Source organism: Piliocolobus tephrosceles, chromosome 12, assembly GCF_002776525.5.
Source record: "Piliocolobus tephrosceles isolate RC106 chromosome 12, ASM277652v3, whole genome shotgun sequence".
Lineage (NCBI taxonomy): Eukaryota > Metazoa > Chordata > Mammalia > Primates > Cercopithecidae > Piliocolobus > Piliocolobus tephrosceles.
The window spans coordinates 4,747,374-4,775,253 of NC_045445.1; the positions used below are offsets into that span (position 1 = coordinate 4,747,374).

A 27,880-nucleotide genomic window follows, 5' to 3' on the forward strand; every position below is an offset into this window, starting at 1 on the left:
ATGAGGACCTGTAAGAACTACTTAGCCAAAAAAGGAAGTTTCGTCAATGAATTTCAGTAAGTTTACCCACTCAGAGGGTATACTTCAAAATTTCAATGTGCAGGAGTCTTCCTCAACTGGAATGCAACTCAGAGCTCCTAGAATATGAGTCAAGAATAAAGTCCTTCCCTCTCTCTCAGCTTCTTTTCCATCTAAACCACCATTTTCATTCATTATATCACCACCCCAAATCTTTCCCTTGTTAAAACTGGCCAAATTGCGCTTCAGATAAGCTAATCAGAATGCCTTTTTAATACAGTGAGCTCTGGCTCTCACAACCAGGAAAACAAGCACACGTCCAGTGGCATCTGGGCCTCACATCTCAGCAGATTCATGCTTATCTCTCAGGAAACCCATGTGTATGATGGGTATCCATCACCAACTTTGTGTGCTGTGTTCAACCTCACTGAGACAAGAGTGCAGGACACCTCCCATTCCTGCCCCAGGAGGAGATGCCTCTCTGTTTCATCCATCATCCAAAAGGAACTGCTGAGCAGGTTTCCCTTCCAAGCTTTTCTCTTGTCCTCTGAGAATCTGGCTCTGGCCCCACCCCGCTTCATTAGAGTCAGCTCACCCAAAAGGTACTGCAGTTTTCCAAAGCCCAAAAGGCCTTGGCTCAGGGCATGTACACTCCACCACTCTCACCTGTTGCTCCACATGCTCATCCCTCTTATTTTCCCTTTAGATCTTAAAAGATAGCTGGCCACCTTAGTTATGTGACTGCAGATACTAGACTCTACCACCCTAAGGTCAGGGGTGGGCCTGGCTTACCTTAGCATCTCCAATACCAACCCAGGGCCTTCCAAATAGCAGAAGCTCAATGAATGTTTTGGGAAAAAATGAGCCAGTGAGCAGGGGGACTTATTTATTCATATTTAATTCAGTTTCATTCTCAAAGAAGCCAAGCAAATTCAGATACATAGGGTACACCAAGAGGTACAAAGAAGGCAAGAATTAACTATTGTTTAATTTCTTTATGTCTTTATCTCATGTATTTTACTGCTATGTTGTTTCACATTTCTAAAAAAACCTTAATCCTCTGCTCTTACAGTGTCTGAATTCAAGAAACAACATGGGTTTCCCAATATAAATGAAAAAGCAAGATGCTTACTCCTAAACTATATAAAAAGCAGTAAGTCTGCCTACTGTCATACATAAAATGAATGTTGAAGTCCATTACACCATCCATTAAAAGGAACATTGGAACAATTCCAAAAGGAAACAAAGATAAACCTCCAAATCACCCAATAGAACAGGAACTGAGAGACGGTCCACACTGTGTTCCCTCACACCCGACATGCTCCCCACTACTGAGAACGGTGACTGCTCTCTTCAAACGGAGTGAAGAATGGGTCTCATGTAAGAGGACAGGGAAGGGCTTGTTTGTGGCCCTGGAAAGTGCACTGGCCCAGACCCTCCAGCAACCTGCCCCACTGACCCTAACTGCAACTTCTGCTCAGACTCCCTCTTCCTCCTCTCTCAAAGCTGCTTCATGCAGGGATGGGTAGGAAATGCGAACTCTTGCATTGACCCTGACCACATGCTCCAGGACTTTCACATAGCTGGTTTCAGCGAGGGCCCTTGGACCCCACAGGAACTCGTAGCGCACAGGATCACTGCCGGGTGCCTGACGATACTCCAGGTAGTTCTCTTGTACCCACTCTTGGGTGAGCAGCTTCCTGAGCTCCCAATAGACACTGTGCTCCCTCCCATCATACAGCCCCATCACACTCAACGCTTCCCAGATTACCTCCTCGGGAGCACAGCTGCCCTCCATTAAGATCATGCCCAGAACGATTATCAGGAGGCCGGTCTTGGGCTTGCTCTGATCATCACCCAGCAGGCCGTCATAGGAGAGGCCCAGGCAGGTGACAAGGACGTAGCAGTGGCCGGCGGGGTCCACTTCCTTCACGTCAATGCCAAAGATCACCTGCATGCACTCAGAGGCTTTGCTGAAGATCTCAGGAAAGTGGTTCTTGTAATTTTTGATGACACTCTCCAGCATTTCTGCCTTTGTGACCCGCTCCTTAATTTGATATTTGTGGAGCAGGAAATGAACTAACTCAGCCACTTTCTCGTCAAGTGCTTCCTGGAACAGGGACTCCAGGTGAGCTGGGTCTGGGGAGGTGCTTGGCCCCTCCTTTTCGTTGCTGCTGGAAACCTCACTGGATTTGCTCCATAGAGTGTTGTTGGTGATAGTCAAGGAAGAGGAGGCACCCTGAGGACTCTGGGGAGGACTCAGTGACCCAGAATCAGGCACCTCCTCCAGGGTTCCTGCGATCAGAGTAGAGGAGGAGGATGCAGCCTTCTGCTCCTCAGTTGTGGGAGTCTGCACATCCATAAGCCCCGGTGCCTCTCCTTGGGCCTGAAGGCCTTCCTCAGCCTTGCAGGACTGACGCTTCTGCCGAAGAAGCATGATGACTCAGGTCAGGGCAGCAGGCGAGTGTGGGCCAGAGCTGGGCAATTGAGACCCACAGGCCTGGGGAGAAAGGAAGCGTGTGAAAGGCCTCAGCCGGGTACCACCCCTGGATGCCTTAACAAAGGCCTACTTACAGGTCTCCTTCAGTGCTCCTCTGGGGCCTCCTGACCTCCCGGCTGGCCTGTTCCCTGTGAACCTGAAGGAGGAATTGAGAGGGCATCTCAGGGTGCAGCCTCCGGGCAAAGGCAGAGGTTCCAAAACTGACAGAAGGGCTGGTAGAGCCAGGAACTGTGTGGTTCCTGCTGTTCTGATGCCAGAGGGGCCTCTAGTATACATACAGGGGAAACACCACCTCAGCTTGACTGCTGGTACTGCCTGGGCCTCTTATGCTCTGTGATTGCAGATACCGCCTCAGACCAAGACCTCACAGCCTGGTTCCTGAAGCTCCTAGAAGATAAATCGAGGGAGAACTCAGGCTGAGATGCAAGCACAGCCTCAGCACCCCAGTGCTGTCAGGAGGTTGAACCTGACTCTGTGAGCTCCCCACTATTTTGTGTGGATGGTCCTTTCTGTGCTCACTCAGGGCCCTCACCTTTCTCCTGGCAGGGCCCGGATCTGGCCCTTTTCCTGACCTGAGAAACTTTCAGATCAAGAGTTCACATCCCTGATATGAAAGAGAAGGACATAAATTGACCCACATCTGGCCCCCCGTGCCCAAGGCCTCCTGGGGAAAAAGCAATAGCTACACAAAGTACATTGGGGTCCATGTGTCCTGTCCTAGGGTGAGAAAACAGCAATAGCTACACAAAATACATTGGGGCCCATGTGTCCTAGGGTGAGGATCCTGGTTGGTCCTCATCTTGATGCCTGCAGGTTCTGAAACTCTCCCTGGGCTGACTTGAGGCCACTTCCTCAATCCAAGGACCTATCTCCAGGAGACACTGGAAGAGCAAGTGAGGGGATTCCATCCAATCACCTTTTCCTGCACTTCCCATGACTGACAGAAGGTGCAGGGAGGGGTTCAGTCCTGTGTGTTTGGTGAGTGGTGTCCTGTGAGTCCCTGACTCCTGGCAGGGTCTTGGACCCTCCCTCTGTTGACCTGAATGCAGCCCCCTCAGACCAAGGCCTTCTTCTCCCTGAGACCAATGAGTCTGGTATCACACAGGGGGCCTCAGCTGCTAGTCCTGCTCATGCTTTCTGGGGTGACAGCAGAGGCAGGGCAGATTTCTGTTGGGCTCCCATCTGTTTTTTGCCTGCTAGGAGAACCATCGAGGCTATCCTCAATCTTCCCTCAGTGTTGTCACCTAGACTCTTGTAGATTCTTGGACCAGTGAGTCTGTTGCCCAGATGGGGGTCCTTGTTTTGTCTTGAGTCACTCTCTGAGAACAAGGTCCTCGCTTCCCTGAGATCCCAAGAGAGAAATGAGGAGACAGCACATCTGATGACCACTGGGTGGGGTGTCCATGGATGACACTAGAGTCTGTCCCTACTTGTTCTTGAGCGGTGGGTTTTAAGGCCTTCAGGGGGTTCTTCATCTTTCCCCTGATGGAGCCTGCCCTTCCTCAACCCACAACACCCTAATATGAACAGACATCTCCCCTTACCACGAATACCTCATCTTCCTGAGCTTCCCCAACTTCCTGCCCATGGTACAGGTGAGATTGCCACTTAGGGCCACCCTTGATGGGGTTCCCCACAGATAATAACCAAAGTTAGCCAGACTTTGTGGGGTCCCTTCTTTCCAGGCCAGGAGTACTCCCAGTCATCACAAAGGGTACACACCTTGGCTCCTGCAGATGTTGTGATCCCGTCCCTCTGTTGAACAGGTGTGTCTCCCTCTGCTGAGCTGAGGATGCCCTTCAGACTGAGGTCACCACCTCCCTGAGACCCGGGAGGCAGAAGTAACGGGGGCACTACACAGACACCCCTGCATGGGATTCCCAAGGCTGACAGAAGTAGTAGCTTTCATGGGGTCTTTCTCTGTCTGGGTGTCATCCAGGTATTCATATTTACTCCATGACAAGGCATGGCCCTTTCCTTCCTGCTGAACCATGGATGTGTCTTGCATGCCAAGGCCACCATCTCCTTGAGGCCACCGACCAGAAAGTCGGGGGTGGGGGGAACACTTCCCTTCCAGGCCTGGAGTGCCCAGACCTGAGAGCAGGAGCAGGTTTCTTAGGTCAGTGATGGGAGATCTGCTGAGTCCTCCTTAAGGGCTCTGGGGCACCTCTCTCCAGTGACCTGAGACTTCACTCCTCAAACCACAGCCCTCTCCTTTCTGACACCCTGAAAACGCAACAAGGATGTGCCACATGCAGCCACAGATCATGGGACCTCCCAGGGCTGAGATCTCCACTGATTTGGAGTCCAAGATCCCCTGAGTCCTCCCTCTTCTTCTCCTTGACTCCTGGAAGGGCTGGGCACCACCCTCCTGCTGACTTGAGTCTCAGTCCCTCAGATTCCTGAGGCCAAATGTGGAGGCGCCTCAGTCTCAGACAGGTAGGGTGGGCCTCCTGTTCTGGGCTCCTGGGTCCCCTTCAGGCCTCCCTCATCTCCCAGCATGGCCTGGGCCCTCCCTCTGCTCCTCTGAGGCCGTGCTTATGAAGCCCCTTCGCTGCATCATCCCCGGATGGGGACGTCAGAATCAGCGAGCCCAGCCGCCATGCCCGGCCGCCATGCCCGGCCGCCATGCCCAGGGCTGACAGTAGGGGCAGAGATATGCTCTGTGGGGCCTCAGCCCTCCCTCAGGGTCCTGCCCTTGATGCCTGGCAGAATCTGGGCCCTGCCCTCTGGTAACCAGCCCTGCTCTGGTCACACCAAGCTCTCACTCCAGATTCCCCTGGGACTTAAGCGCAGGGCTGGCTAGGGGTGGTCCAACCAGACAAGTCTGCCCCCTAGTGGTCCAGGGCTGGCAGCAGGGGAGGCGCTAGATTATTTTGGGTTCTACATGAGGGGTGGGGGCTTCCACAGTCCTCCCTCAGGGTCTTACCTTGCCTCCTCACAGAATCTGGGCCCACTTCCCTCAGTCGATCTCAAGCTGATCCCTTAGAACCAGGCTTCTCTCTGATCCCCGCGGCCACGTCAGTGGCGTCACATCCGTCCACCTAGGGCTCACCTGGGTGGACAGCAGGGGCGGAACCGGATTCCAGTGGGGCGGGGGATGAGGGAGGAGCGGCTCAGTCATCCCTCAAGGTTCTCATTTTGAGATCTGGCGGATCCTGGAGCCCCGTACTCTTCTGATGGTGTCTGCCTCCCTCAGACCAAGGTTCTGATTCCAAGTCCCCTTGGTGGCAGTGGGGGGAAGGGTGTGGTGGGAGGACAAGGCTGCTGGGGTCTTTCAGGGCAGACATGAGGGTCTGAGCTGAATTCTGTGGCCCCTCTATGTGGTGTGGGTGAACCCTCAGTCCTCACTCAGGAGGGTCCTCTTCCTGACTCTTGGCTCTTTTAGGAGATGCTCTGTTTCTGTCACCTCTGAGCATTTGCACAGCTGCACCCCTTGCAGAGAATGGCTGCGGGTCCCAGGCCAGATTCTCCCTGTGGGGTTGCAGCACCTATGATTGTAGTGACCTCTGGGAGAAGAGGCACACCTTCCCACGGGGGCTCTTCCCCAGCTAGAAGAGGATTTTGCAAACCTTTCGTACTAAATGATTTATTTTCACACTGAAGAAGCTGAGTAGCTGCAAGAAATTTAAGATCCTGAGTTTTGAAGTTATCTAACAATTCCTAGTTCACTTTAGTGATTTTCATATTTTAATTCTCATTCATATAGTAAGAAACAAATGTTAAATCTATGCCAATCGTATATGTGCATTATATTTATGTTTATATGCATAAACACGTATATGTATGTATATGTTCATATTAGGTAAGTATAATTATATGTATGTATATGTATATGTCTTTACAAATATACATATATGTATGTCGACTATACGTACTTATTTTATCAAACAATATCTACTCATATAATGTGTGATTCATTCATACTATTCTATTTCTAGTTCATTATATATATTTGATTAAAATAATAATATTTTGGAAAGTCAGTCCTAACCTACTCTTTGTTTCTAGTTGTTATTAGCAGAACTCTGGAGCCATAGTTTCTCAATCAATCAAATTTTCCTGGTGTCCTGATAGTACCCCTGGGCTACTGACCTCATGTTTTGAGGTGCAGACTCAGATTGTGCTTTGATGTGGTATGGTCCTTTAAAACTTTTCCTGCAACTCACCCTGTCATCTGCAGTGGCTGCAGACCTCCTCAACCTCCCTGCCTCTCCACCTGCCCAGAGCACAAGCACCAGTTCAACACAGCCTTCAATCTTCCCCAGGGTTTTTCTCTGTTTCGTTGTTTAGACTTTGTTGCTGATATTGTGGTTTTATTTTTCTTTTTCCCTTCTATATTTTTCCACAGTCCATTCTGGAAGTAGAGCACAGCAGCCTGGGCTTGATTGTCACTTTGGCAGCTACAGGTAGGCATTCACTCTTTATTTAATTTAAGTAAGATTTACCCCTTTTCCATATTCTGTTCCTCATCAGTGAACATCATATACTACTCCATTTATTTGGGAATTTTTTCTCTGAATCTGTCAGCAAACTTGTACAGTTGCTTCTGTAAATATCTTGCGTATTTTGGTTAGGCTTCTTCTTTATATTTTGGATTTAAATGCTATCGGGGATCATATATTTTTAATTTAATGTTCTAAGTTGCTTAAGTGTGGCACATCTCTTGTATTCGCTGCGGTGGTCTTCGTATGTTGTCTTCTGAAGTCTCTTATTCATTTGAATATTCCGTGTGTCTCTTCCTTTGAATTTTCTTGATAGTCAAATTGTGAAAAATACTATCTATTTCTTTTCAATCGTCATACCTCTTTTTCATCTTGATATTCATAGCTCTGACTCTTTTTCATTTCGATATTCAGTGCAGGTATGAATGGTAGCAGTGAAAGCATACATCAATGACTTGCTCCTGACAAGAATGGGAATGCTTCTAACATTTCATGTTCAAGTATGTTTCCTGTCAGTTTTAGAAAATTAAAGTGCCTTTTAATCTTCATTTGCTAAAAATGTTAAGTTGAAAATATAATAAAATTCATTTCAGAGGCTTTTTCTGTATTTGTATTCCTTGCATACGAGCTGCTTGTTCATTAGTCCACTGTTGTGTTGAATATACAATTATCTATTTAGGACATTTGCTGCAATATGAGTGAACACTTGGCTCACATGTTCTTTTTATAAGTGCTGGATGTCTTTATCTGTTTTTTCTTTTTTTGTTTGTTTTTCCAATGCTGGAGAGGGAGCCTTGGAGAATTCATTGAATAATTGCCCGTGTTTTGGGATTATTTGGAAGAGTTAAAATGGTGATTCGTTTTCCCTGACCACTTGGTGGAACTGACCCACAAACCTGCCTGCCTTAGAACGGTAGAGGGTGGATTGAGCTTTAAATACATTTTCAGTGTGTGGATGTACCATTGGTTTTATCCATTCACTAATTGGAAAAAGTCTTGATTGTCAATTATAAATAAGCTGCTGTATATGTTTCTGTGTACATGATTTTGTGTGTATGAACCTGTTTCCAATTCTCCTTGATAAAACCTAGGAGTACAATTACTGTGTGTAATGGTAAGTCTAAGTTTTGCTATATTAGAAATAGCCAAAATCCCTTCTAGAGTGAACGTGTTTTTTTTCTTCTCTACCAGCAATGAAAGATAACTACACATCTTTTGTACAATTTGGTATTTTCAGGTTGTCGCATTGTATCAATTGTAACAGGTGGGTAGAAGAATGTTATTGCTGCTTACATTTGCATTTTTATTGAATAATTATGGTAATCATCTTTTCATATGCTTTTTTGTGATCTGTGTATCTTCACTGCTGAAGTCTTCAAATCATTTACTATTTTATTAGACTCTTCATCTTTATATGATTGCGTGTTATAAGGTGTGTATTCATTCAGTATACAAATCCTTTATCCGACACAGGGTTTACAAGTATTTTCTCCCCATTTTTGGCTTTTTTCCCCATCTTTTAACTGTTTTTTTTTTTAGTAAACATTTTAGAGTAATTTTAAATTTACAGAAAAGTTGTGAAGACAGTCAAGAGGGTTTTCCTATACATCATGTCCAGTTTCTCCTATTATTAGCATCATACAATAATATGATACATTCTTCATAATTCACAAATCAATATTCACCTGCACATTCCTGTCGTTGTTTCAGGATCCTATCTAGGATACCATGCTGCTTTAGTCATCACGTCTCCTTAGAATCCTCTAAGCTGTGATAGTTTCTCAGACTATTCTTGTGTTTGATGACTTTAACAGTTTTGGGGAGTATTGATCAGGCTATTTGTGGAATTACCCTCATTTGGTATTTGTCTGAGTTTTTTTCATATATAGACTTGAGTAATTGTTTTGGGGTAGGAGACCAGACAGGTGAAATGACATTCTCATTACATGATATTTTAGCACCATGACTCATCACTGTTGATGTTGACTGATCAACTGGCTGAGGTAGTGTTTGTCAGTATTTCCCTCTGCAAGGTTATTACATTCCCCCCTTTCTGTATTGTGCTTTATAAAAGAAAGTCACTAAGGGCAGCCCATTGGGTAGTAGGGAAGTATGGTCCACCTTCTTGGGAAGGGATAGTATTGACATGAATGATTTGGGATTCAACTCAATGGGAGATTTGTTTATTCTCCCCCATTATTTGTATTTTTTTAAACTTCGATTTATCTCAGATGAACTCATGGTAATTTATTATATGTTTGGGGTTATAATTCAACACCACTTTTATTTTGCTGCTCAAATTGTTCATCTTTGTCCATTGGAGGCTCTTTCCATTGGCTCTGATGTCCCTTTCAAGCAACTGAGTCATTACACTTGTTTGTAGCTCTGTCTTACCTTATGGTATGACAAGATGATGCAGGCTCCTATTTATATTTCCTGTTCCAGTCATAGAAGAGTCCATTTTCCATGGTTTTCTGCTTCCTTTTATGGGAGAAGAGTACTGGAATGTGAGAGGTAGGTGTTAGGCATGCTCATTGGTCCTGAGGATTTGTGATTCCTAGCCACTTCAATTCTCAGAGTAAGGATATATATTTTTGTACATTAACCTGTGTATATACACATATCTATAAGCAGAATTCTTAAACCCAATCCCTGTGGGAAATAGCTTTAGAAGCCAGACAATACTGCTTCAGTACAGTTTCTTTTAACTTCGGTCTCAGACACTGACTTCCACAGGTACTTAGGCCAGCACCATATCCCCAGATACTCATTAAAGGTTGTTTCATAGATTTGTAACACAGTTATATTGTTTTGTCATGTTCTATACTCCACCTCGGCATTCCTCAATCTCCTAATTTTTTCAATTTTGCATACATTGAGATTTATTCTTTGTGCTTTAAAGTTTTATCCTTTTTTGACAAATGCATAACATATTCCATTTTTTGACAACATGTCATCAACCATGACATGATACAATCAATCATTAAAGTAGCCTAGAGAATAGTTTCTCCAGTCTAATAAATTTCTTCTGCTTATCCTAGTCATACCTTTTCCCCACCCCTGATCCCTGGCCACAATAGGTATTTTTACTGTCGTTATAGTCTTGTCTTTGGAGAACGTCAGGTAAATTGGATCATATACTATGTAACCTTTTTGGACTGGCTTCTTTTACTTAGAGCTAAGCATTTAAGATTAATTCATGTTTTTGTGTGCCTTGATAAGTACATCTTTTGGTTGATGAATAGTGTTCCATTGTTGTTGGACCACAGTTTGTTTATTCATTTGTCTCTTGAAGAACATCTTCGTTGCTTCCAGTTTGGGCCAATTATTAAATAAGCTGCCACATCCATTCATATGCAAGTTTCTTTTGTGGGCATAAGTTTGCACATTAATTCAGTGTATACCTAGGAGTGTCAAGAATTTGTTCAGCTTTGTAAAAAAAATCAACTGACAAACCATCTTTCCTGTTGCCAGGAATTGGTATTGTCAGTATTTGGATTTTGGACATTCTAATAAGTGTGTATCTTTGTTATTTAATTCATAATTCTCTAATAAAGAATGACATTGACTATGTTGTCTTATGCTTATTTTTTATGTGGACATGTTTTTTGTTGATTTGTCTGTTCAGAGTTTTTGCACATCTATTAATAGAGGTTTCTTAAGTTTGTTTTCTTATTTACTTTTAAGCAGTCTCTGTATATTCTGAATAGTTCTCATTGTTTAGTTTTATACTTTCTCTGTAGATTTTTGACACAAGTCCTCTATGAGATGTACGTTTTGCAAATATTTTCTTAATGTCTGTAGCTTATCTTCCCTTTTTCTTACCAGTGTCTTTTACAGAGCAGTAGTTTTGTTTTTAATTTTCAGAATGTCCACCTTTTCAATTTTGTCTTCTATGGGCATGCTTTTGATGTTGTATGTAAAAACCCCTCACCAATTTCAAGGCCATGTAGATCTCCACTTATGTTTTCTTCCAGAAATTCTATAATTTTACATTTTATATTTGAGTCTGTGAAGTATTTTGAGATAATTCTTTGTGAAAGTTGTAAGGCTCTTTCTAGGTTCATTTCTTTGCATATTGATATGCATTTGTTCAGGTACCTTTTGTTGGAAAGACTGTCATTTCTCCATAGAATTGAATTTGCACCTTTGTCAAAAATCAGTAGACTATATTTGTGTGTCTTTTTTTGGGCTCTACTTAGTTCCATTGATATGTATCTGTTCTTTTGCCAATAGCATACTTTCTTGATTACTGTAGGTTGACAGAATAACTGTATATCAAAGCTAACATCAACCATGAGAAACCATTCATATGTCTAGTAATTTCCTTTTATATGATGTAATGGGAATGACATTTTACCTCTGAGATCTTCCCCTAAATGTTCCTATCTCCATTCTTTAAAAAAAAATTTTTTTTAAATTTTCAGTTCAAGGGTACATGTGCAGGTTTGTTATGTAGGTAAACTTGTGTCATGGGGCTTTGTTTTACAGATTATTTCATCACCCAGGTATTAAGCCTAGTACCCATTCATTATTTTTCCTGATCCTTTTCCTCCTCCCACCCTCCACCATCTGAGAGGTGCCAGTGTGCCTTGTTCCCCTCTATGTGTTCATGTGTTCTCATCATTTAGCTCCCACTTATAAGTGAGAACATGTGGTATTCGTTTTTCTGTTCTTTTATGAGTTTGCTTAGAATAATGACCTCCAGCTCCATCCATGTTCCTGCAAAGGACAGGATCTCATTATTTTTTATGGCTGCATAGTATTCCATAGTGTATTTGTACCATATTATCTTTATTCAGTCCATCATTGATGGGCATTTAGGTTGATTTCATGTCTTTGCTGTTGTCCATAATGCTACAATGAACATACATGTGCTTGTGTCTTTATAATAGAATGATTTATATTCTTTTGGGTATATACCCATAATTGGATTGCTGGGTCAAAATGTATTTCTGTTTTTAGGTCTTTGAGGAACTGCCATGCTATCTTCCATAATGGTTGAACGAATTTACACTCTCATCAACAGTTTATAAGCATCCCTTTTACTTTGTAACATCCTCAGCATCTGTTATTTTTTGATTTTTTAATTATAGCCATTCTGACTGGTGTGAGATGGTATCTCATTGTGGTTTTCATTTGCATTTCTCTAATGATCAGTGATGTTGAGGTTTTTTTATATGCTTATTGGCTGCATGTATGTTTTCTGTCTTCTTTTGAAAAGTTTCTGTTCATGTCCTTTGCCCACTTTTTAATGGGGTAGTTTATTTTATTTTTGTAAATTTGTTTAAGTTCCTTATAGATGCTGGATATTAGATCTTTGTAAGATGCATAGTTTGCAAAAATTTCCTCCCATTTTGTAGGTTGTCTCTTCACTTTGTTGATAGTTTCCTTTGCTGTGCAGAAGCGTTTTGGTTTAACTGGATCCCATTTGTCAATTTTTGCTTTTTTGCAATTGCTTTTAGCATGTTTGTCATGAAATCTTTGCCCATTGCTATGTCCTGAATGGCATTGTTTAGGTTATTTTCCAGGGTTTTCATAGTTTGAAGTTTTACATTTAAGTCTTTGATCCATCTTGAGTTAATTTTTGTATATGGTATAAGGAAAGGTCCAGGTTTTTTTTTTTTTTTTTTTGAGATGAGGAGTCTCACTATGTCGCCCAGGCTGGAGTGCAGTGGCGTGATCACGGCTCACTGCAAGCTCTGCCTCCCGGGTTCACGCCATTCTCCTGCCTCAGCCTCCTGAATACCTGGGACTACAGGCACCCGCCACGCCCAGCTAGTTTTTGTATTTTTAGTAGAGACATGGTTTCACTGTGTTAGCCAGGATGGTCTCGATCTCCTGATCTCGTCATATGCCCGCCTTGGCCTCCCAAAGTGCTGGGATTACAAGAGTGAACCACCACACCCAGTCAGGGTCCAGTGTTAATCTTCTGCATATGGTTAGCCAATTATCCCAGCACCATTTGTTGAATAGGGAATCTTTTCCCCATCACTTGTTTTTGTCAGGTTTGTTGAAGATCAGATAGTTGTAGGTGAGTGGCCTTATTTCTGGGTTCTCAATTCTGTTCCATTAATCTATGTGTCTTTTTGTACCAGTACCATGCTATTTTGATTATTATAGACCTGTAGTGTAGTTTGAAGTTGGGTAGTGTGAAGCCACCAACTTTGTTCTTTTTGCTTAGGATTGCCTTGGCTATTTGGGCTCTTTTTTGGTTTTATATAAGTTTTAAATAGTTTTTTTTTTCTCCAGTTGCATAAAGAATCTCAATGGTAGTCCAATACGAATAGCATTGATTCTACAAATTGATTTGGGCAGTATGTCCATTTTTATGACATTGATTCTTCTTATCCATGAGCATAGGATGTTTTTCCATTTGTTTGTGTCATCTTTGATTTCTTTGAGCAATGTTTTATAGTTCTCATTGTAGAGATCTTTCACCTCCCTGGCTAACTGTATTCCTAGGTATTTTATTCTTTTTGTGGCAATTGTGAATGAGAGTTCATTCCTGATTTGGCCCTTGGCTTGACTGTTGTTGGTGTGTAGCAATGTTACTGATTTTTGTACGTGATTTTGTATCCTGAGACTTTTCTGATGTTATCAGCTTAAGAAGCTTTTGGGCTTAGACTATGGAGTTTTTTAGATATAGGTCATGTCATCTGCAAACAGGGATAGTTTAACTGACTACCTCTATTCCTATTTTGATGCCCTTTATTTCTTTCCCTTGCCTGATCGTCATGTCCAGGACTTCCAGTACTACGTTGAACGAGAGTGCTGAGAGACTGCGTCCTTCTCTTGTGCCAGTTTTCAAGGGAAATGCATCAAGCTTTTGCCCATTTAGTATGATGTTGGCTGTGAGTTTGTCATAGATGAATCTCATTATTTTGAGGTATGTTCCTTCAACACCTATTTTATTGAGAATTTTTAACATGAAGGGGTGTAGAATTATATTGAAAGTCTTTTCTGAATCTATTGAAATAATTGTATGATTTTCTCTTTAGTTCTGTTTATGTGATGAATTGCATTTATTGATTTGCATATATTGGACCAACTTGTTTCCAGGGATGAAACCTACTTGATCGTGGTGGATAAGCTTTTTGATGTGCTGCTGGATTTAGTTTGCCAGTATTTTGTTGAGAGGATTTTTGCATTACTCTTCATCAAGGATCAGGGTTCTTGCACTGATTCTTATTATCCTTGCACTGATTCTTACTATCTTTGTGGGCTTATGTAACTTCAGTTTTTGAGGTTGCTGACCTTTGGATGGATTTTTTCTTTTATCCCATTTGATGACCTTGAAGGTTCGATTGTGGTGTAAGGTGGATTCAGCTGGCTGGTTTTGTTTCTGGAAGATTTTAGGGGGCCAACACTCAACACTCAACACCTGGGCTCTATGTTCTAACTCTGGGGGATTTGTATTGGGTTCCATCTTTGTTCTCTGGCTCCTTGAGGTTTGGAATCCACTGCACTGTGCAGGCAGAGGTAAAACAGCTGTGGTAGAGTGTTTGTGGGTGCCAGGGTGCCTACCTCCCTGCGTGTGTTCACCAATGGTGGAGGCAATACAGCTGGATGGGGGATGGGGGCCCTCTGCTGGAGACTGTGTGTGTGGTCACAGTGGAGGTGGTGGTGGCTCAGGGGTGGGGTGCTGGTGGGTGCAGGTCTAAGTGCCTTCTCTATGCCCTACAAGCAGGAGTGATCACTCATTGTGGGGGAGGATCTGTTGTCATATCCCCATTCTAATCAGGAGAAAAAGATAAGACAAATACCACTGGATGGATTTTGTGCTAAAGAGCTGACCAATATTCCTCAAAAGTGTTAAGATCATCAAAAACAGGAGCAGTCTCAGGAATCGTTACAACTAAGACAAGACTAAGGAAGTATGACCAGCAAATGTAATGAAGTATCCTGAATGGGATCATGAAACAATAAAAGAAAATTCAGTATAACCGAGGATATCTGAATAAAGTATGAACTTTAGCTAATAACAATGTATCAATATTGATTCATTAATGGGGACAAATTACAGGATAGTGTAAGATAATAATAACAGGGAAACTGAGTTTGAAGTGTATGGAAATTCTCTTTATCATACTTGCAATAATTCTGTAAATCTGAAAGAGTTTTAAAATTTAAAAGTTTTACTTAAAAAATGAATCTTGTACCCCACTAGAAGTAATAAGGGCAACCACTCCTTACTCTGAATATTGGCAACATAATGGAAAGAATTAAACTTTTATTCTGCCCTTCCTGTGTATTTTAAGATTACTCTATAGGCACACTTGAAGAGGGAGAGCTCTTCTTCACTGAAAAATTTAAGCCAAGCTTAGTGAAGGCTATGTTTAACAAAAGAAACAATATCTAGAACCCCAGTGACTGAACTGATGTAGGATGGATGAAACACTTTGGTTAAAGGTCAGTAAGGAATCAGTCAAAGGAGAAATGAGACTGTCATCACCTGAACCCACGATCAGTGCTGATATGGTAAAGAGTGAAAACACCAGAACTCATGCGCTTTATGCTGGGATGCTGTAGGAGACATGGCACCACTGATGAAGTGGTGACTCTTTTACTCTCACTCTTCTGACTCTTTTATCAGAAGAGTGAGACCTGCCTCTAACCTTGACACAGAGGCTGACTTCCTATGATCAGAAACACTGGGAAAGAGCAACAAGTTAAATGACACAAGAAGGCAGCATACAGACAAATGAATGGTGGTGAGACATGCTGCAGGACCACAGGTCAGTCTGCTAAAACAAGCCAATAGAATGAAAAAGGACAATGGGATGGAGGCAGACATTGTGGGCAATAGGTCTGCTAGAGACTAAAAGAGACCCAGGAGTGTGATCTAAAGCAGAACATCCATACACCCTAAGCTCCTGAATGTCCCCTCTGAGGTATGTACTAGTGAAAAGGCATACATTCATTCAGCAAAAGATGTGTCTAAGCATGCCCTCAGTAGCATGCTAGAAACAGCCCCAGTGTTCATCACCCTAGCGTGGGTAAATATATTGGAACATATACAAAGGAATACTGTACACCCACAAACATGAAAACATTGTTATTTCTACAACATGGATGAAGGTCACTAATCTATTTTTGATCAAATATAGCCAGACCCAAAGAGTATCAGCTCAGTAATTCCATTTAAATAAAGATCAAAACAGGCAGTACTACTCTGTCCACTAAAGTTAGGATAGTGGTTACCGTGGGAGACAGTGACTGAGAGGGGAATGAGGGGGATTCTCAGAGAATATGTGAATTTCTTGAGAGATGATGGGCCGTCCAGGGATATTCACATGTGAAAACAAGTCTATGTCTGTGATCTGTGCACTTCGTCAGCAGGGAGAGGGAGAATTAGGAGGCACGAATGAATACAGTGTGTGAATCTAGTGGGCTTGGATCCAAACAGACACAATCCCATAAGCCACAATTCCAAATGTTGAAACCCCAAAAGGTCAATATTTCTAAAGCCTAATTTCCAAAAGATCAAAATCCCTGAGCAGAAGATGAGAAAGGTTAATAGGGAATGCTCATGTCAGTGTAATATAGAATTTCAATAAAGCAGTGCCATGAAGAAAATGAATGTGAATATATTCACTGAGGATACCCACGTCCTAAATGAGAAAAAAAAAGCAGCTATATGATGTGATGCATAACTTCAAAATATAGTGAATGATCGTGAAATCTGGTCAGTTCTTAACCACTATCTCCATGCAATTGCCCATAATTTATATCTGTGATGCACTTTTTCTTATGTCATTCTTAAAGTTTTTGTTTCCTATTTATTTTCTTTTTTTCACTATGTTAAATTGTCAGCATTATTTTTTACAATATGTCATATTTCTTTCATCTTGGCATTGTTTCCAGTACTAGAGGCTTAAATTACATAGAGACTTTTAAAGAGCCTAATTTGTTTTATGCATTTTTTTCAAGTTAGATTCCACAAAAGTACATTATCACAATGCTTTGTGTGTAAGCATTGTGATGTATGTATAATCTTGCTCAATAAATGAAGAGATGTCGTTTTTTGTTCATGTGCATTTTTGAAAGATAAAATTTCTCAAGATCTTGACTCTTTAGATGAAGGTGTGCAGTGGTGATCTATAATGGTTTTTGATAAAAGACTTAGGTTGTCGGTCACAGTATTTCATAAGACACCAGATTTATAAAATGAGCTTACAAAATTATCAATAATAGTAATATTTGTTGATACATTTCCCTGTGTGACCTATTTCTTTATGATTATGGTTTATCCGCTCATAAGAGTTATACTTGTGTGACTGTCATTGGTATAACTGTTTGTGCTTGCAAATATATGCAAGTTATTATTGTCTGTTTCATTATATAAAGTGGCTTATGAAGTATCCTGTCATGTTTTTACATTTCTCAAATAAGCCTACATTTTTTAAAAAGTAAATAAACATCTTCAATGATTTTTAAAATTATTTTTCCCAGAAGTGCATTTTCGGCATTTTGATATTTTGGACTTTCAGCATTTAGGGTTATGGTGATTGGCATTGCATCTTGTGGGATTATGGTGGACTCCTCACTGTGGACATCGTATTCTGGCCTGCTGGCCCTAGTGTGGGCCTAATGGTCAGCCTGCCCAGTGGGATTGGCCCACAGGTGACCTTTGGGCCACCCAGTCAGCTAGGAGCGAAGAAGATGATTCAGGGCAGGTATATGGGAGTGTAGGGCCCACCCCTGAACAGGAGTGCAGCCTCAGGAGGGCGGAAGGGACCTGCACCATCCATGTACAAGTAGAAGCTTCTTCATCCTCACCCACACTGTCCTAAACCCCAGCCCTCCTCCAGGGCGCTTGTCTGTATTTTAGAAAGCGTGGTGTCCTAATGGAGATGGGGAGAGGCCAGGTGGGCCGGATCCAGTGACAGTCTCTCACTGGCTTCCTTGCAGGCCTCAGCCATGTGGCATGGAGCATCGGACATTGGGTAACTGTTGATTACAGCAACCCTTCCCTGGCCATGGGGTAGACAACTGAGGCCAGGGGGAGGGCAGGGCCCTGTTAAATGCAACTGTTGATGGTTATAAGCTGAGCCAATCACGTACCTTCTCTGCCTCAATTCTTCATCTGTAAAGTGGGAACAGTACAAGTTCAGAGAATCGGTGTGTGTTTTTACCTGATGTCACCTGCGTGAAAAATGACTGGCCCGAATGATGTGGTCAGTAAGAAGTAGCTTTTGTTACAGTGTGTCTAAAATATGCCTTCACTCATATTTTAACATTTCTAAACCTGTATATGTCTTCAGACCCACTTGTACATTGATTAATGCATTTATTTTCATTTCCTCCTGAAAATCTGTTATGACGGATGGTTCGTCTCACATCTCGGAACTGTGAAGACATGGTATAACTTGTTCCAGCACTGGCTGGGGTAACAGTCAGAGCTGCTGGACCAGGGCCTGGATTACTACATGAGTCTGTGGGACTTGGCCTTGGGAAGGTTTCCAAGACATCTTCCAGGACCACACTCCCTGACCCCAACCCCAGACCCCAAAGTTTTGCAAGGGACAGTCCTTCAGCTGGAAACCCTGAATGCCCACACTGTGCCTGTCCCTGGACTCCCAGGTTCCTGTTTCTAGAGAACGCTGGAGCCGCATTCCAAATTCTTCCTGCCATAGCCTGGATTTGCAAGGAGCCCTCCACATAGGTATGTAAAAACCATTTTTGCTCACACAATTGTTTTCAAGGTTTGACTCAGCCCAGAGCTACCTACTTAGGAGCTGCAAACCTCTCTTGAGCCTAAGATATTTACAATTTCCTTTTCTGAATTTCCTTCCAGAAAACATCCAGAGGAAGAATTATGTCCCCAGAACACAATTATGTGCTAAACCATGGCTAGGAACTTGTTGATTGTGTAGACATCAACCTTTCATATGTCCAAGGCCTTGCTCTCTCAGCTTTGTCATCCACTGCACTTTTCTTTTTTGCACACTCGGAAATCTGCCACGCCACCTACCCTTCACCCACCTTCTGTTAGCATTCAATGGGTGACAGGAAACTGCTGCACAAAGTGCTCTGGGAGTCTGTATCATTTGCTATGTGCCACCTTCCCTTCAATGGGTATTTGGAACGAGCCCATCTCTCCAATGAGCCAGCCTAGACCGTGGAAGGGTTCAGACATGGCCCAGGTTCCACAGTGAGGAAGTAAGAGTACCAGAATAGGCTCACATAGTCAGACCCTCAGACTCACAACCTCTCTCAAGTAGAATGAATGAGTGTTCTATTGAACAGAGGAGCGAAGTTGTCTTTGTAGCCAGAAAAGTGCTGAAGAGAGTGGAAACAGAAAATAAAAAGCAGGTTGGTCATTTCAAAGTTGTTTTCCATTTAGGACTAAAGTGGAAGAGACTTCCTAATTATGCTGACTTATGTTGATTGGAATTTTCTGAATTATTTTTAACTGGCCCATTTGAAAGTTCAATTTGATGTCATGACAATTAGCATGAATGACTCCATTCTGATTTGTTCTTCTGGAGCCTAGTACAGGAGGCTGGTCTGACACAATGGCTTCCCATTAACTTTGTTTCACAGTCCCCCCATTTTGGCCAGGGTGAGAGTGTGGCCAAATCAGAGAACATGAGTGCTACCTTCAGTCACCATCAGTTTTGGATTTTTGGTGTTAACATGCCATTGATATATTATTGTGTCCTTGTTATCATGTGTTTCTTGGAGCTTTCATCATTGCAGCTGTAGAGAGGCCATTCAGCCTTCAGCAGATGGCTGCATGGAGATTTTTAAGCCTTTTTGAGGGGATACAGTGAACTAGGGAGACTACTCTTATGACTGTCAGGAGGATAATGCCAAGAGTTTGGAGCATGTCCTTGCAATGGGAATGACAGAGCAAAGGTTGCTGCCTAGCCAGTTGAAGCAGAACATCACACCCAAATGTCTCAAGCCTCTGGTCAGAGACAAAAAATTTAGAGGTGTATCTCCCACCTAAAAGACTGGGCTTCCCCTTTTTTCCTCCCAAATATTTTACTTTAAAAGGACCATTCAGGCATTTGCCTGTGAACTTAACATGACCCATATCCTATTTTTCTATATTTATACTGCTCGGTCTCTCTCTTTCTCTCTCTCTGTCTCTGTCTCTCTCCCCTCCCTCTCCCTGTGCCTGACTCTTCGCTTCTTCGTTCCTGCCTCATATGATCAGGGAATGGAGAACTGTCCTCCCAACTCTTTGAACCCTCTCTGACCAGGATCTGTAAGTAATAAATCTTTGAATTTATTTCCTGTCATGGTGGCAATTTGAATTTTTGCCTTCCATTTGAATATCCTGTGTCTAACCAAGGCCAGGCTTTACTTGGGATGTTGTGAGGAACACAAGATCAGGCTCCATGTGACAAAACTGTGGTCAGGCAGGCATAAACTAAACACAGATTAGACAAGAACCGCAGTGACATCTGCCAGTATAAACAAATTTCCCACATGAGAGGCTACCTGATCACTGGTTGGACAACTAGGCACAAGAATTATCCTGTGAAAGGCATAATGGAAATATCTACCTTCAGCTCCCCTTCATTTCCAGTTAGGGAAACCTTACCAGCTACTCTGGTACTGGAACCTCAGTTTGGCTGGGGGTTTTAAAAACAGCCCCTTAGGCAGGCTTCCCATGGATTAAACCAACTGAAATTGAACAGATCAAAGAATGAGCCAGATGAGGAGTCTACTCGTTTTAACCAAGCAGTCTGTTTGTCCTATTTATCCACGTGCAACTGAAAGTGTTAGCAACTGCAGAGATCCCTCTCTTTTGAGCTAGAAGGTTGCAGTTCTATGATCTACTATCCTATCACAGGGCTAAATTAAAGCAGAGAGTGAGGTCAAGTGGATCTGGAAGTCTGACTCTATAAAAGGATTACTAGCAAAGTTTGGATAAACAATTGCATCAAGGATGTTGATAAAACTAGCTACTGGGTGGACCTAAAAATTCTCTTAGCTCACATAAAAACATGGGTTTGGCATGGCATATCCAACTTTCTATGGAATCTAATCATTGTAAAATTCTAACTACTTTTGGCACTTGAACAATGTGGGTTTGAAATGTGTGGGTTCAGTTATACATGAACTTTCTTCTGCTCATGCCATTCCTGAGACTGTGAAAATAACCCCTCCTCTTCTTTTTCTTCCACAGCCTGCTGAAAGTGTGGATGATGAGGACAAAAACCCTTATCATGACCCACTTCACTTAATAAATAGTAAATATATTTTACTAGAATATACAAATACACAAAATATATAAATACAAAACACTTATGATGATCCACTTTCACTTCATGAATAGTAATATATTTTCTCTTACACAGGATTTTCTTAATAACCCTTTCTCTTCTCTAGCTTTCTTTATTGTAAGAATATAGTACATAATGCATTAAACAGAAAAAAATATGTGTTAATTCTTACGGTTTCCAGTCAGCAGTAAATTATTAGTAGTTATGTTTCTAAGGAGTCATATGTTATACGTAGATTTTTGACTGCATTGGGAGTCAGTGCCTCCAACCCTCACTTTATTCAAGGATCAGTTGTACAGGTATTATCCTGACAAGTGAATGAGGTAAACATAAGCAAGAAAAAATTAAGAGGTGTCATTGTGATAGAGAGTCTTATTTCAATAAGACTTCAGTAAGTGGATAAGTTTTATTTCAAGTGTGACTTCATAAGAAGTCATACATTTTTAACTTTTATGTTAAGTTCAGGGGTACATGTGCAGGTTTGTTATACAGGTACATTGTGTGTCATGGGGGTTTGGTGCATGTCTTATCCAGATAATAAGCATAGTACACAATAGATGGTTTTTCAATCCTCACCCTCCTCCCACCCTCCAACTTCAAATAGGCTCTTGTGTCTGTTGTTCCCTTCTTTGTGTCCATGTGGACTCCATGTTTACCTCCCACTTTTACCTGAGACCATGTGGTATTTGGTTTTCTGTTCCTGTGTTAATTCACTTAGAATAATGACCTCCAACTCCATCCATGGTGCTGCAAAGGACATGATCTCTTTCTTTTTATGGCTGTGTAGTATTCCATGGTGTATATGTACTACATTTTCTTTTTCCAATCTATTGCTGATGGATATGTAGGTGATCCTAGATCTTTGCTTTTGTGAATAGCGCTGCAATGAGTATATGCATGCATGTGTCTTTATGGTAGAATGATTCCTTTGGGTATATACCCAATAATGGAATTGCTGGGTTTAATGGTAATTCTGCCTTAAGTTCTTTCAGAAATCATGACTGGGTTTTTCACAGTGGCAGAACTAATACACATTCTCACCAGCAGTGTATAAGAATTCCCTTTTCTCTGCAACCTCACCAGTGTCTGTTATTTTCTTCATTTTTTAGTAGTAGCCATTCTGACTGGTTTGAGATCATATCTCATTGTGGTTTTGATTTGCATTTCTGTAATAGTTAGTGATGTGGAAAATTTTTTCATATGTTTGTTGGCCACGTGTATGTCTTCTTTCGAAAAGTGTCTGTTCATGTCCTTTGCTCACTTTTTTTTTTGGATGGGCCAGGTGGGGGACAGAGTCTCATTCAGTCGCCTAGGCTGGAGTGCAGTGGCGCAATCTCGGCTCACTGCAACCTCCACCTCCCAGGTTCAAGCAATTCTCCTGCCTCAGCCTCCCGAGTAGCTGGGATTACAAGCATGTGCCACCATGCCTGGCTAATTTTTTGTGTGTTTTTAGTAGAGACAGGGTTTCACCACATTGGCCGGGCTGGTCTTGAACTCCTGACCTTGTGATCTGCCTGCCTCAGCCTCCCAAAGTGCTGGAATTACAGGCATGAGCCACTGTGCCTGGCCCCTGCTCACGTTTTAATTGAGTTGTTTCTTGCTTGTAAATTTAAGTTCCTTATAGATTCTGAATATTAGACCTTTGTGAAATGCATAGTTTGCAAACATTTTATCCCATTCTGTAGATTATCTGTTTATTCTGTTAATAGTTTCTTTTGCTATGCAGACGCTGTTTAGTTTAATTAGGTCCTATTTGTCAATTTTTGTTTGTGTTGCAATTGCTTTTGGCATCATTGTGAAATCCTTGCCAGGGCCTAGGTTTAAAATGGTATTTTCTTGGTTCTCTTCCAGGGTTATTATAGTTTTAGGTTTTACGTTTAAGTTTCTAATCCATCTTGAGTTGTTTTTTGGATATGATGTAATGAAGTGGTCCAGTTTCAATCTTCCACATATGGTTAGCCAGTAATCCCAGCACCATTTATTGAATGGGTAGTCCTTTCCCCCCTGCTTATTTTTGTTGACTTTGTCAAAGATCAGGTGATTGTAGGTGTGTGTGGCTTTATTTGTGGGTTCTCTAACTTGTTCCATTGGTTTATATGTCTGTTTTTTTGTACCAGTACCATGTTTTCTTGGTTATTGTAGCCTTGTAGTACAGTTCGAATTCAGGCAGTGTGATGCTTCAAGCTTTGCTCTTTTTGCTTCAGATTGCCCTGGCTATTTGGGCTGGTTTTCATTCCACATGAATTTTAAAATAGTTTTTTTTTTTTTTTCTTAATTGTGAGAGAAATGTCATTGGTAGTTTGATAGGAATAGCATTGAGTCTCTAAATTACTTTGGGCAGTATGGTCATTTCAACAATACTGATTCTTCCTCTCCTTGAACATGGAATATTTTCCATTTGTTTGTGTTTATCTCTCATTTCTTTGACCAATGTTTTATAATTCTTGTAGAGATGTTTCATCTCTCTGGTTAGCTGTATTCCTAGATTCTTTTTTTTTTTTGGCTGTTGTGAATGAGATTGCATTCTTGATTTGGCTCTCTTCTTGGATGTTGTTTGTGTATAGAGATGTTACTGATTATGGTACATTGATTGTGTATCTGAGACTTTGTAGAAGTTGTTTATCAGAACTAGAAGTTTTTGGGCAGAGACAATGGGTTTTCTAGTTATAGAATCAAATTGTCTGCAAACAGAGGTAGTTTGATTTTCTCTCTTCCTATTTCGATGACTTTTATGTGTTTCTCTTGCCTTATTTCTCTGGCTAGGACTTCCATTACTATGCTGAATATGAGTGGTGAGAGTGGTCATCCTTGGCTTTTTCTATTTCTCATGGAAAATGCTTCCAGCTTTTGCCCACTCAGTATGATGTTGGCTGTGAGCTCGTCACAGATTGCTGTCATTATTTTGAAGTATATTCTTTCAAAGCCTGATTTTTTGAGGGTTTTTAACATGAAGGAATGTTGAATTTTATAGAAACTCTTTTCTTCATCTATTGAGATAATCATGTGGTTTTTGTTTTAGGTTCTCTTTATGTAATGAATCACATTTATTCACTTGCATATGTAGAACTATCTTTACATCCCAGGGATAAAGCCTACTTGATCATGGTGGATTACGTTTTAGATATGCAGCTGCATTTGGTTTGGTACTATTTAGTTGATGATTTTTGTCTGTGTTTGTCAAGGATATTGGCCTGAAGTTTTATTTTTTTTCTTGTGCCTCTGTCAGGTTTTGGTATGAGGATGCTGCTGACCTCATAGAATGAGTTAAAGAGAGTCCCCTTTCCTCAACTTTGTGGAATAGTTTCAGTAGGAATGGTAACATCACTTCTTTATACATCTGGTAGTATTTGACTGTGACTTTGTCTGGTCCTGAGCTTTTTCTAGCTGGTAGGCTTTTCACTACTGATTCAATTTTAGAAACTATTATTGGTTTGTTCAGGGATTCAGTTTCTTCCTGTTCAATCTTGGAAAGTTGTATGTTTTCAGGAATTTATCCATTTCTTCTAGGTTTTCTAGTTTGTGTGGATAGAGGTACTCATAGTAGTCTCTGAGATTTTTTTGTATTTCTGTGGGGTCAGTGGTAACGTCCCCTTTGTCTTTCTGATTGTGTTTATTTGAATCTTCTCTCTCTCTTTTTTTTTTTGTTAGTCTGGCTAGTGTTCTATCAATCTTATTTATTTATTCTCTCAAAAAATCAAGTCCTGGATTTGATAATTTTTTTAAATGGCTTTTCACATCTCAGTTTCCTTCAGTTCAGATTTTGGTTATTTTTCCTCTTCTTCTAGCTGCGGGGTTGGTTTGCTTTTGTTTCTCTAGTTCCTCTAGGTTTGACATTAGGTTGCTAATTTGAGAACTTTCCAACCTTTTGATACAGTACTATAAACTTCCCTCTTAACACTGCTTTAGCTGTGTTCCAGAGATTTGGGTATGCTGTATCTTTGTTCTCATTAGTTTCAAAGAATATTTCAATTTCTAATTTAATTTTATTATTTACCTAAAAGTCATTCAGGAGAAGCTTGTTGAATTTTAATGTAATTGTATACTTTTGAGTGATTTTCTTAGAATTGATTTATCTTTTTATTTCCCTGTGGTCTGAGAGTGTGGTTGGTTGGCATGTTTTCTTTTCTTTTCTTTTTTTTAAACTTGCTAAGGATTGTTTTATGTCCAATTGTGTGGGTTATCTTAGAGTATGTGCCATGTGCAGATGAGAATAATATGTATTCTGTGTTTTTTTGGTGGAGAGCTCTGTAGATGTCTGTTGGGTCCATTTTGTCAAGTGTTGAGTTCAGGTCCTGAATATCTTTCTCTGTTTTCTGCCTCAGTGATCTGTCTAATACTCTCAGTGGATTGTTGAATTTTCCAACTAGTATTGTGTGGTTATGTCCATCTCTGCATTGATCTCTAAGTACTTTCTTTATGAAACTGGGTGCATATATATTTGGGATAGCTAAGTTCTCTTGTTGAATTGAACCCTTTACCACTTTATAATGCCCTTCATTGTCTTTTTTTCATCTCTGTTGGCTTAAGGTCTGTTTTGTCTGAAATTAGAATAGCCACCTCTGCTTTCTTTCTGTTTTTCATTTGTTTTATAGGTTCTTCTCCATCTCTTTACTTTGGCCCTATGGGTGTCATTGTATGTGAGATGGGTCTCTTGAAGACAGCGTACCATTGGATCCTGCTTGTTTATCTTGCTTGTTTAGCTACTTTGTGGATTTTAATTGGGGGCATTTAGCACATTTATATTCAAAGTGACAATTGATATGTGTGGAATTGTTCCTGTCACCATGTTGTTAGCTGGTTATTAAGTAGACTTGTTTGTGTGGTTGTTTTATAGTGTCACTGGTCTATGTATTTAAGTGTATTTTAGTAGTGGCCAGTAATGGTCTTTCCTTTCCATGTTTAGCATTTGCTTCAGGACCTCTTGTAAGGCAGCCCTGGTGGTAATAATATCCCTTAACATTTGCTTTTCTGAAAAGGAATTTATTTCTCTTTTGCCTATGAAGCTTAGTTTGGCTGGATATGAAATTCTTGGGTGAAAATTATTTTCTTTAAGAATGCTCAGTGTAGGCCTCCATTCTCTTCTGGCTTGTGCAGTTTCTGTTAGAAGACCCTCAGTTAGTCTGTTGGGGCTCCCTTTGTAGGTGACCTGCCACTTTTCTCTAGCTGCTTTTAACATTTTTTTTTGTGTGTGTCATTTCTACCTTGGGGAATCTGATGACTATGTGTCTTGGGGACAGTGCTCATGTGTAGTATTTCACATGGGTTCTCTGCATTTCTTGAATTTGAATCTTGGCCTCTCTAGCAAAGTTGGGGAAATTTTCATGGATGATATCCTAAATATGTTTTCCAAGTTGCTTGCTTTCTCTCTCTGTCTTTCAGGGACAACAGTGAGTCATATAATTGGTCTCTTTACATAATCCCATATTTCTCAGAAATTTTATTCATTCTTCTTTATTGTTTTTCCTTTATTTTTGCCTAGGTTGTTTTGGAAATCAGGTCTTCGATCTCTTAGAATCTTTCCTCAGCTTGATCAATTTAATTGTTAATACTTGTAATTGTATTTCGAGATTCTTGAAGTGAATTTTTCAGCTTTATCAGCTTGGTTTGGTTCTTTATTAAAATGGCCGTTTCATCTTTCATCCCGGATTGTTTTATTGCATTCCTTAGAATCCTTGGATTGAGTTTTGTTCTTGAAGGTCGATGATCTTCATTCCTAACCATATTCTGCATTCTATGTCTGTCATTTCAGCAATTTCAGCCTGGTTAAGAACCATTGCTGGGGACCTAGTGTGGCTCTGGCTTTTTGAGTTTCCAGAGTTCTTGCACTTTCTTTCTCATCTGTGTGGGCTGGTGTCCCTTGAAGTTACTGTACTTTGGATTTTTTTTTTTTTTTTTGCATTTATCTTCTTTTTTGCTCTTAAGGGTTTGATTGTTGTGTCAAGTGTGTGCAGTGGACTGGCTTCATTTCTGGATGATTTTAGGAGGCCAAGGCTCAGCTCAGCACCCCTGAATTGTGGGCTCTAACTGTTGGGGGCTGAGACTGGGTCCCTAGCTTTGTTCTCCAGCTGCTCAAGGTTAGCAACTTGCCATGCTGGAGGGGAAGAGGTGTTCCTGGTCTGCTGGTCACCATACTCCCATGAGTGGTGCTGGCTAAAGCACATTGTTAGGGAAGTGACATTGGGATCCTTGCCTCCTTACACATGTTAGCAGCCACAGAAACACAGCATGGTACATGCACCATGGCTGAGGCTGAGTTCTAGTAGGAACAAGGCTGAGGCATTGTAGTGTGTACTTATGGCAGTGGCAGCAGCTGTAGTATGACAGGTATGTGATGTGGACAGGGGCGGGGGTCCTGGAGTCCACGTGTCCACTCATGCCAGTGGTGGCAACAGCAGGGGTGGGACACAGGTAGGCCTGGAGCTGCTGGCTTCCATGAGTGTGTTTGTACCAGTAGAGGTGGCAGTGCAAGGTGGTGGGGCAGAGCTGCTGGTGTCCATGCCTAAGTTCACACCTGTGGCGGCACGGGGGAGGGGGTGGTTTGCCAGCATACATTTGCACATTCACGCCAGAAGTGGCAAGATAGCTGGGTGCCTACACATCAGCAGGTGGTGTGGTGGAATGTGCTCACACCAGCACCAGTGGCATGGCATCCTGTTTGCTCATATGCATATCAG

The 27,880-nt window shown here is 41.6% G+C and overlaps 1 protein-coding gene across 3 annotated transcripts; it reads right to left on the bottom strand.

Annotated features, from left to right (window-relative positions):
- Positions 1–890: 890 nt before the first annotated feature.
- On the bottom strand, positions 891–5,584 carry LOC111535944 (melanoma-associated antigen 8). 3 transcript variants are annotated; one of them, XM_026451556.1, is made up of 4 exons: positions 5,448–5,584; positions 3,435–3,714; positions 2,593–2,654; positions 891–2,518 (listed from the first exon to the last, which is right to left on the bottom strand). In XM_026451556.1, exon 4 carries the CDS (start codon positions 2,453–2,455, stop codon positions 1,496–1,498), a length of 960 nt encoding a protein of 319 aa, XP_026307341.1. In that variant the 5' UTR covers positions 2,456–2,518; positions 2,593–2,654; positions 3,435–3,714; positions 5,448–5,584; the 3' UTR covers positions 891–1,495. The 3 variants fall into 3 exon arrangements, with proteins under 3 accessions (XP_026307341.1, XP_026307342.1, XP_023057954.1); XM_026451557.1 differs by lacking the exon at positions 3,435–3,714 and having other exon boundaries at positions 2,593–2,905; XM_023202186.2 differs by lacking the exon at positions 3,435–3,714 and having other exon boundaries at positions 901–2,518.
- Between the last annotated feature and the right edge of the window lie 22,296 nt (positions 5,585–27,880).